Source organism: Beta vulgaris, chromosome 5 (assembly GCF_026745355.1).
Source record: "Beta vulgaris subsp. vulgaris cultivar EL10 chromosome 5, EL10.2, whole genome shotgun sequence".
Classification (NCBI taxonomy): domain Eukaryota; kingdom Viridiplantae; phylum Streptophyta; class Magnoliopsida; order Caryophyllales; family Amaranthaceae; genus Beta; species Beta vulgaris.
Genome location: NC_079206.1, coordinates 4839833 through 4851452, shown reverse-complemented (window position 1 = coordinate 4851452; position 11620 = coordinate 4839833). Strand labels below are relative to the sequence as shown.

The 11620-nt window shown below is 34.6% G+C and overlaps 1 protein-coding gene across 1 annotated transcript; it reads left to right on the top strand.

The window, feature by feature from the left end:
• The first annotated feature begins 1604 nt into the window (after positions 1–1604).
• On the top strand, positions 1605–3727 carry LOC104892346 (protein DETOXIFICATION 49). The gene has a single exon (XM_010678251.4). The coding sequence runs from the start codon at positions 1660–1662 to the stop codon at positions 3184–3186; it is 1527 nt and encodes a 508-aa protein (XP_010676553.2). The 5' UTR covers positions 1605–1659; the 3' UTR covers positions 3187–3727.
• Positions 3728–11620: the final 7893 nt, after the last annotated feature.

Sequence of the window (11620 nt, the reverse complement as noted above, 5' to 3'; positions counted from 1 at the left end):
GTCTCAATGTATGTATACTTTTAAAATATCAACTTTTTATAATTTTCACTTGTGCACAATTAAAGATATTATTGGTCAAACAAGTGCATTGAATTACATGAAAAAAAAATAAAGTACAACACTTATTTAGAGACGGATAAAGTATAAGTTAATGATAACCACGTTTTTACAAATACAAGATAAGATGACATATTTTGTCATGCATATGGCCAATGCGGGGGACTAGGAAGCAGAACCATAGTTGCGGGTACAGAGAGCCCCTCCGCACAGGGCCCAGTCCAAAAATTTTTGGTTTTATTTGAAAGGGCCCAATTTGAAAAATATCATGCTTTGTATAAACAACAAACACTTCACATCTTCATCTCCGAACTCCATAATTCACGTTATCCCTATCATCTTCCTCAATCTCTTTCAACAAAAATTCAACCTTCCATATCTTTAACTTTAGTATTGTCATCAAGACTTTTTCATAATTATCAATAATAAATCAATCCATCAATTAGTATTGATTCACTCTACAATTTATGAAAAATTGTGGTCCTTTCTCTCATTAAGGGAAAAGAACGGATCCAATTTCCATTATAAAACAGGACCCTATAAATATCCAAGACAGCCCTGCTAGGAAGTCATTCCGAACAAAAAAAAAAGTCAATCCTAGACCAGCCCATGTCACAAGTAGAATGAGATAGGTCGGGTAAATGCGGGTTTTCAATAGGTTATGCAGGGTCGAGATGGGAAATTATGGTGTAGGCAGGTTGACCAAGCTCAAGTTAAAAATTTTGTTTCCTTAATTTTAAAAAATAGTAGAAATAAGTTGAATCGAGCAGGCCAAATAATTAAGTTGAGATAAATGATGTTTGTTGATTGCAGTTTCGATAGCTCGAGACTGAATTATTTGACTCATGGCCAAAGTCGTCCTGAAACAGGATTAAATCGGGCCGCTGACAGGCGAGGTTGACCCGAATTGACAACAAGGGTCAACATATCTCATTGTCTATCATCCAACAACATAATATGATTAAGCTACCACTCAGTTCAAACAAGTAGTACTAAATATTATCACCAATTTCATTATGCTCTTAATTAATTCCTCCGTCATATATTAATCAATACAATATAATCATATATACTATTCACATAATAATCTTTGATTATATTTTTCTACTAATATATAAAGATCACATCAACATATAAGATGATGATAAATATGTATTAATGTATATTTTTAACTTTTTGTAAATTTATCATATATATAAGACGTTAGTCAAACTATATAGATTATTACATGACAAAGAGAGTAGTAAATATAAGTGCATTGCTATGAACTTCCATTATTTGTAGGATATTTGATTATCAACATTTTTGAAAAATGAAATAATTAAGGTTTGAAAATTGTCCGAGTTCTAGAGGCCGTGTGATAATAGGAGAATGTGAGTTTTGCTTACGTGATGTGATCATGTGATGCACTATAGACGTTATTATTTTTTACTATTATCCGTGTAAACACTAAAGATACTATTAGATAAAAGTAACAGACAAACGAATGGAAAAGTACATACAAGATTTTCTCATTTAAAGCCACATGACTTCTTAGTTCTTCCCATTAACAAGACCATTCTTTGTTATTGCGATCCCAACTTAAAGCCTCATAGCATAGCCATGTCTTCCTACACATCTAAAACTCAAGAAAACAAATCCATCAAAACATTCCATGAACCTTTGCTATCAACAACTTACAAACAAATAATGCAACTTGAAGATCATGAAATAATCCCACAAAAAACAACCCACCTCATACTTGCTATAAATGAAGCAAAATCAATCACAAAATTAGCACTTCCCTTAGTATTAACCGGTCTTCTTCTTTACTCTCGCTCGATGATCTCCATGCTCTTCCTAGGTCGAATAGGCGATCTCGCCTTAGCCGGTGGATCTCTAGCCATTGGCTTTGCCAACATAACCGGCTACTCAATTCTATCCGGCCTAGCAATGGGGATGGAGCCTATTTGTGGCCAAGCCTTTGGAGCTAAAAGATACAAACTCCTAGGCTTGGTCATGCAAAAAACAATCATTTTACTCCTTTTAGCATCAATACCTATTTCAATCCTTTGGTTTAACATGAAGAAAATCTTGCTATTTTGCAACCAAGATGTAAACATTGCTAATGAGGCTCATTCCTACATCCTTTTCTCCCTACCTGACCTTATCACTCAATCACTTCTCCACCCTATAAGAATCTACCTAAGATCTCAATCCATTACACTCCCATTAACCTTATGTGCCGCGATAGCCATCTTCCTCCACATCCCCATAAACTACTTCCTCGTCGTACACCTTAACCTTGGTGTCAAAGGGGTTGCCATAAGTGGGGTTTTAACCAACTTCAACCTAGTTGCATCACTCATTATTTACATTATTCTCTCAGGCATTTACACAAACACTTGGTGTGCAATCTCCAAAGAATGCATAAAAGGATGGAAAACCTTGATCAATTTAGCAATCCCAAGTTGTATTTCAGTTTGTTTAGAATGGTGGTGGTATGAAATCATGATTTTATTATGTGGGTTGTTATCAAATCCTCAAGCTACAGTTGCATCAATGGGAATTTTGATTCAAACTACTGCATTAATCTATATTTTCCCATCATCTTTAAGTTTGAGTGTTTCAACAAGAGTGGGAAATCAAATGGGTGCAAATCAACCAAAAATTGCAAAACTTTCCACAATTGTTGGTCTCTTATTTAGTATAATTCTTGGATTTTGTGCTCTTTTTTTCACCATGATGGTCAGAAATATATGGGCTGGTTTTTTTACCAAAGATGTGGAGATTATAGCATTAACTTCAACAGTTTTGCCTATAATTGGGCTTTGTGAGATTGGAAATTGTCCACAAACTACAGGATGTGGGGTTTTGAGGGGGCTTGCCAGGCCCAAATCAGGTGCAACTGTTAATCTAGGAAGCTTTTATTTGGTGGGTATGCCAGTGGCTTTATGGTTGGGCTTTAAGTTGGGCTTTGGGTTCAAAGGTTTGTGGCTTGGGTTGCTGGCGGCCCAAGGTTCTTGTGTGGTTGCCATGTTGATTGTGTTGGTTCGGACCAATTGGAAGATTCAAGCCCAACGGGCTCAGGAGTTAACCCTAGATGTTGGTTGTTTTGAGGGAGAGAATTGTGAGGTTCTTCTAAAGTAATGCATTCGATGGCATGACGTAAGAACATAATCAACCAATAATATGTTGCATGGGAAAAGTTTCCATCAAATTTCTTTTTTTTTTTTATGAAAACAATTTCTAAACTTATAGAAATATTTTAGATAGGAGTAGAATAAAATTTTCCTAAAAAGAAAAAAGAAAAAAGAAAAGAAGAGTAGAATATGAAGAATTAGAACTGTAGCACTTAGCATACTATCAAGGCTAGATTGCATGTAGATTTAGGATAAGAATTTATATTGAAGTAACGAATTTCAACCCCTATTGTATTTGGCTATTTGTGTTATATGGAAAGGGAACAATCTAGAAATGGAATTTTAAGAATTTTGTTTATTTCATGGATCTTAAGAATTTGTTGATCTCACGACTTTGAATTCTATTGTATCGGAACTTACGGCTGTTATGGATTGTGACATATTGTGTTGTGAGTACTGGCATATATTTTAATTGATGAATTCATTTTGTCTATGATATAATAATCAGTCTACCCTCAATGGAAAAAAAACTAGGAAAATTTGCCAAAAAAAACCTTTAAAAGGTTCAGTTTTGCGAAAAAAACCTTATAAAGCATTCTTTGCGAAAACAAACTAAAAAATTATTTTTGCAAGATGAAACCTAAAATCATTTAACGGTGTTGACCATAAACTTTCCGGCGTTAACCACTTCCATTTTCCTTTTTCCTCCATAATCACCACCTAGCCACTACTACCAAAACCTGCCACCAGCACTTTACCTACCCAGTCACCCCTGCAGCCCCCACCCCCACCAGCAGTCCCCAACCCTCTTTCCACCCCCTTAGACGGCAACCCCCACCCCCGTACGCGGCAGCCCCACACCGTACCCTCCACCCCCTTCCCCCCTTACCCTATCGCCTCTCCCTTCTTCCCTCCCCCCTCATCTCCCTTCGTCCACCCCCTCCCACCCGCCCCCCCCCCCCTCCGCAACCCCCTCTCTACATTTTCGTTATCTAAAGGGATGAACGAAGCGAGAGGAGAAGGGGGACCGGTGAGGGAGGGAAGAAGGGAAAGGAGATAGGGTAGGGGGAAGGGGGTGGGGGACTGGGGGGCTGCCGTCTGAGGTGGTGGAGGGAGGGGTTGCGGGTGCTGATGGGGGTGGGCTGCAGGTGATGGGGGGCTGGGTTGGGGTGAAGTGGGGGCTGCAGGGGTGGGGGGGCTGGTGGAAGGTGTTGGTAGTGGTGGCTAGGTGGGGATTATGGAGGAAGAAGGGAAATAAAAGTGGTCAACGTCGGAAAATCTTTGGTCAACACCGGAAAATGACATTAGGTTTCATCTTGTAAAAGTAATTTACATTTTGGCTTGTTCTCGCAAAGAATGCTTTATAAGGTTTTTTTTCGCAAATTTACCTTTAAAAGGTTTTTTTTGACAAATTTTCAAAAAAATTATAATAATGTACTACCAACGCATATCATTTGTGATCTCGAAAGATAATAAGTCACCATAGGTGATACAAATTTTCACAGCAATATTAGTTACATAGTATGACTATTTGGCAGGATTTATGTGTTATTTTGTCATTAGGATTTCTAATTTGGTGACTTAAAATGATATGTCAAAACTTCATCATTACACCATAATATATCATTTTTCGAGTCTAACCTAATAGTTCTCTCCTAATAAAACATGAATAACCAAAACTTATGCTTGAGCCTTGAATCCAGAGGTTGAATCATCAATATTGCCAGTCCAACAGAAAAGCTGGTAACGTAAATACATAATGTCACAGCTTCTAAATTTTTGTTTTTATATATAATAGAAACTCAAAGACAACCTTTAAGAAAATGAGAGAAGATGAAAGAAATTTCAACTCATAAAAAAAATCTAGCCATTTAAGTAGATTATTATACCTTGAGAACTTTTTTTGTTGACAGTGTGTTCATGTCATATAGAGTATAGACTATGATAACTTTACTTAAAACATAAAAGTAGAAACCAACACAATAATTTCGTCTCTATGACAATTGACAACCCTCACCAAAGAAACGAATAAACAAAATTCGTTGCGAGACATTTGTGAACTGTGTGTTAAAGCCTTATAAAACCTTGTTGGGCCTTTTTCTAAAGACTCTGCGCTCATGTGTGATTGATTTTTGGGTCAATTCTCATTGAAGGAGCTCTTTGATGCTCTTTTCAGGTCTTTCGTGTTGAAGTTGGATCGTACTATTATGTCAAAGTCTAATGCTTTCTCCATCTCAAAATCAGTGGCGTATCTAGGAATTTACTCATGGGGGTACGAATACGTAAGTAGTTAGACTCGTTAATTTTTTTTTTCAAAATAAAGCTTTATTAACATTTTTTTCTCCCTAAGTTTAAGTAAGAACTTAGATATAATTGCTAACTATTTAAGTGTTCAATGTTTCAATTTAAATAACCAGATCTTTAAAATAAGTTGTTCAATATAAATGAGGAAATTTTGAAGGAAAAAGAATAGAGACAAATTATTATTTCGGAGCTTTTATTTTTGTGGGCTTATGAATTTGTAGTTGCAGAGTAAGCTTACTTATAAATTTTTAGTTTCACACTAATAGCCATAGGCCCATAGAGAGTAGTGTATAAGTAAAATGTTGAAGATAAATTAAACATGAGTCAAAGGGTAAGTAATTAAAAGCATAAAAAGAACTTTGTGGGGTTTTGAACTTGAGACCTCCTCATAAATTCATGGATCTTTCTTTTCCCTTTTGCTACCAACAAGACAAACCTCAACTTATTGATTTGTTTTCATTATTTTTCATAAATAATGGGGGTACAGTTGTACCCCTTGTACCCCCTCTAGATCCGCCCATGCTCAAAATAGATCAAACGTTTTGACTTTTGCATTATTCACAGTTCACACATTTTCCTTTTATTGTGTTTTATGATTTCTACGTGCCGAAAAATATAATCATCTAGGATCCGGTTAGATTCGTCTCAATATATACGAGAATTTTTATCATGCACCCAGGTGTACCATGCTCATGATACACTAAATGCTATTTTTTGCTCATGCATAATCACATAATAGGTATAGTTTCAAATGAGCAAAAAAATAGCTTTTGGTGTACCATGCACATGGTTGATGGTACACCCGGGTTTATGGTGAATGCACTCCAAAATATATACTTTCAAGATAACAACTTTTTATAATTTTTACATGTAGAGAATTAAGAAATTATTTGTTAACATTATGTGTTGGCAAGCGTGTCCGGAGAAGTGTGTCAATTATTTTGAAACAGAGGAAGTAGGAGTGACCTAAATGATTGATTGACCCAAAATACCTGATACATAATCCCTCTATTTCAAAATATAAAGCATGCACAACATTTGAGGTTGAACTTTGATTTTAGTTACTTTTAAATTACATTGATAAAATAAATAAGCAAATAATATTATTGTTATATTTTGTAAGACGAATATAATGGTATAGTTCTTGCCATATTAAAAAGACATATGTGATCAAAGCAGATTTTTGTTAAAACATAGAGTGTTTTCTCAAATGTAGGGAATAGCCCATGCAAAGGACACCCATTTCAATCTTATCCCACGCAAAAGGCTTTAATATTATTATTGAAAAAAACAAGAACACTTTGATTATATATACATGTACTAAATTTATATTCGTCGTTCTAAAATTACTTAAAATTATCTCAAAAAAAGTTGAATTACATTTCTAAAAACTTTTTTTTTTCTTTTTCCCTAAACCACCAGCCCAATCACCAACCACCTCACTCCACCACCATCCACCTCCTGCACCACCACCTCATTGTCATAGCTTCCCACCAGCCACCCCTCACCTCCTTCTTCCCCTTGATCACTGCCCCCTTCTTACCTTATTTTTTCTCTTTCATCCTCATGCCTCAATATCAAACCCCAACACTCCATTTGTTCTTCCTCCGCCATTAGACCTGGAAATCGTAGGCCTCGTTTCATAGACAAAAGCTGGAAGATCGGGCCTTTAGCTTCTTCCTTTTCTTTTATGTGGTTGCGTAAAGCCGGCGAAAACTTTTTAGGGTCGTGGGTGAACGTCCGACCTGGACGTTCCACCCATGGCCCGAACGTCTGGCCTGGACGTTTGGGCCATGGGTGGAACGTCTGGCCTGGACGTTCCACCCATGGCCAGACATTCGATATGGGTGGAACGGCAGGCCCTACGTTCGCCCACGGCCCTAAAAAAATTCGCCAGCTTTGCAGGTGGGTGGAGGAGGAGGTCGTGAGTGGCAGTGGAAAGGTAGGTGATGGCGGTGGAGGTCGCGGGTGGCAATGGGGAGGTATGTGGTGGGGGTGGGGTGGAAAAGAGGAAGGGAAAAATGGTCTATAAAAATGAACGTTGGGCGATTTTAAGTAATTTTTGGACAATGTTTAACAATCCTTTATTAGCTTAATAATTTTCCATCAAACCAAACAAAGGAATACTAATGTTCATTTGTGTTTTCCATTGAAAAATATTTTTTATCAAACCAAACGGAGCAGAGAGAAATAGATTAATGTTGGCCATAAACATGATGCTGAAAGGTCGCATTTTTTTTTTTGTCAATGTTGGCCATAAATCAATAGACTTAGCGATTTTATGTCTGATTTATACTAGTAGTTAAATAAATGGACCTATATATAATATAGGAAATGTTGGGGAGCTAGAGGATATATGCTCCTTATTTCTTCCTTGACTTGTTTACAAACCATTCAAGAGCATGTATGTACTTTCAAGTCCAAATAATAATTTTCCATAATCAACCACCAACAAAGTTAACCAAATTTTCTAACCCCATCCTCCAAAGCCCCCACTCCTACAACTCTACAAGCCACGAATATTAAATCATCCAACACAAGAAAACAAGTGGATCATCCATATAACGAGCCATTTTCTTTATGTTTAAAGTTTTATTGACACGTTGATGAAGCAAAACGATTGGAGCTAGCATAAAATTGTCCTACATATGCAAATTTATTGTTTGCCTTGTGTATATTCTTTGAAATTTTCAGTTTCTAATAATTCTATTTTTGACACTTCACATATTGGTCCCATACCACGAGAGTTGTTCCTTATAAGCTTACCTAAGACTCCTAGATGTGTGTGTGGGTCTTCCCATATCAATCAAAGTCACACCAAAGTGAAGCCAAAGAGAAGTAATAACTACTCTACTTTCTTCCTATGCATGTCAAACAGGAGAATAAGGTCATAAGGTCTAGAAAACGTAGAATTTATGACCACAAAATATATTTAATACTATATTTTTTTAATTAAATAATAGAATAAAGTATTGTGTTCGTTTCTATTTTATCTACACACGTTTCTTTTTGGTATATTTCTTTTTAATCTAAACATTGTTGCTTTTGCAATTTTCAGTAACATATCTCATCTGCTTTCTCCTCTATTTTTACCAATGCATGACATCCACTTTTTAGTATTTTAATCCACTTTTTCAATTTCTCTCTCGAACTTTTCATATTCGTTCTCTCTCCACGCACCTTTCTAGTTATTCTCTCATACGTTCATACTTTTTCCTTAATTCTCCCCCAAATAAAGTGATCAATTATATATAAAAAAAATGGAGTGAGTAATAGAATAAAAGTTCCTACATGGCTTGTGCTTCTCCCCCCAACTTACAAGCAAAACTAGTTGGCATATGAAGGTGATTGTCCTAATTATTGAAACCAACATGACATTTCATCATTATTTTCATAGCATAGCACATAGTCCCAAATACAAAGGCGCCCCCTTTTTCTAGGGTCAATCAAATTTTGTTCATTGGACATCAAAGAGACTAAGAAACCATTTGAGATTAAAAGGGAATACACATTCCAAATATTGTTTCCTCATCATCATGAGAGATCTGCATCATATGAAGGTGACTCTTTCTTTGCTTTCCTAGTCAAGTAACTATTCCTATTGGACTTTGGTGCTAGAAATTAATTAGTTAGTTTCATCACATGCATATGCTCTCTCTCCTTTGCCACAAGAAATTGTATCCATCATCCATATATATATAATTATTGAAAGCCAGCCCATATTCCACCAATTGCTAGATAATTCAAGCCCTCGTGACCTTAGCTTAATTTTATGGCTAAACTTTGTCCATCAAGTTGTTTTCCATGACCAATAATTATTATTACATCTATAATGGTCTAACAACTAATTCCTAGAATCTAACTTCAACTAAAATGCAATGATATACTTCCTCTAGATTTATCGTTTTGACTTTCATACTTGTAAATGTAATGATTTTCTTATTAATATCTTTAATTATCTTTAAAATAAATATTATAATATTTTATATTAAATAATATATAAATATATGGGATCAATTAAACATGTCAAAAAAAAATTATGTATAAATCACTAAAGATGGTTAAATAGAATAAGTGAACGTGTAAAAGTCAAGCCATTACAACTGAAAAAGAAAAGAAGAAGAACTAAATCATATTTCATGAAAAATACAATCTTAATCAAGCTTTATACTTTGTCCTATCCTAGATACTATAAGCCTTAGTTAAAGTTTCTCCCATAAAAAAAATTGATAAATCAAACTATAATTCACCGTTATGATAAGTGATAGTTTAATATAGTAATAATGTTATTAATTTGTTTTCCTATAGGAATTACATTGATATTATTAATTTACATATGATGAAGTAGTAACATTAGAAAACAACCATTATAATTCTACTAAAACGATAGAGAATATAAGTAAAACATTTTTTGCTCTTAAGATATATTTTAGTAGTGTAACTATTATCTTATTATGTCAGGCGGTTTGCTAACATAGTTAGGACTGATAATTTGTAATTGTCATAGATTTTTTTTTTATAAGGTAAGAAAAAAGAAGGTTAGGAGACCCTCTCCACGAGAGGAGCTCCTACCTTATCAGTTACAAGGATATTATGGAGAGTAGAAGAAGTACAGTCTACTATGGAGAACGAGGTATCTACTAAATGACCAACATTAGCTATCCAATCCACTGCCTTGTTTGCTTTTCGAAAGACATGTCGTATATCCCATGACTGAAAGTCTTTAAGAAGCTAAGGTAGTGGAGATATACTAATGTACACAATCTAACCTAGCACAGTTGACCAACAGTTTTCAGAATTGGAGGGAGAATCCTGCTGGTAGGAGTTTCAATCTGTGACTTTAAGCTATTTACTCAATCTTTCCCTAGAATTTCTAGAAAGTAGTCGGTAATACTTCATATAGTGGTACTACATACTTATTGCATCATTTATCATTTACACAATTCATGTATCAGTTTTGCCTAAATTTTTTTTACTAATATATCAAATTGAATATTAGTTATTAATTACATGTTGCTGGAATAATCTCAATATATATACTTCTAACTATTAACATTTTAATATAATAATTATGAACATTAATAATTAAAGTTTGCATTGATAAAAGTGAAATTTCATATAATAATGTAATGTAGAAAAAATATCTATAGCGTGGATAATCACATGTCTAAGAACTGCCACCTTTTAGGATAAAGTTCTGGATGCAATTCTTAATATGTCTTTTAATTCTCATCCAACAACAATAATAATGCAATTTTTTTAGCTTGTGAGTATGAGCTGGACATAAAAGGTGGAGACTACTATCTTAACGAGAAATGAAAGAAAACTACACAAATTTAAATGACTTTCTGTTTTCAGATAATGATATTTAACTGATTACAGGAAAATTCTATACAAAAATACTACTCCCTCTATCTCATAAACAGTATTTGTTTCCTTTTTAAACGGTCTTTAAAATAATATTTGATCTTCGACATCTTTAATTTCGTATTAATAAAAAATATAAAAAATTGATACTATAAAAGTATACATCAAGACGAACTTAACAAAATACGATAAATATGTTTTTTTTATATATATTAATGAAATTATTTGATTAAAGATTTCAAAATTTATTATTAATAGAAATAAATAAGCATCTATACAAATATATTAAAAGGCGTGCGAAAATAAGAAACTCTGCCACGTGGCGCTCTCCCTAGGGATTTTTAGTTATGTAATCCTCCATGTACAATAAAAAAATTAAGAAATTGCATAGTATAAGGTTTGATCCCGAGACCTCAAGTAGATATGCTAAAGTTTTAACCACTAGACTAAGTTGTATTTAGTGTTATTATCATAAAGTATTATATTAATAAATGAAATTTTATTTTACCCGCGGCATAGCCCGGACGGAGGAAATGTTGCGGTAAAACCTATCATAGTATTTGTTTTCTGACAAAACACACTCTCTCATTTTCACTCTCTCTTGGCTCGTGGCTTTGCTATTATGGTCCCCAAGTCCAATCTGGCATTCGTTATGCACATGGCACTCAAGGTATTTATGATGATCATAACCCCCATCAAATTAATACAACTATATATGCTTTTGCTTTCACCTTTCTCTAATTTTCACACTCATTTTATCTGTATTTCTT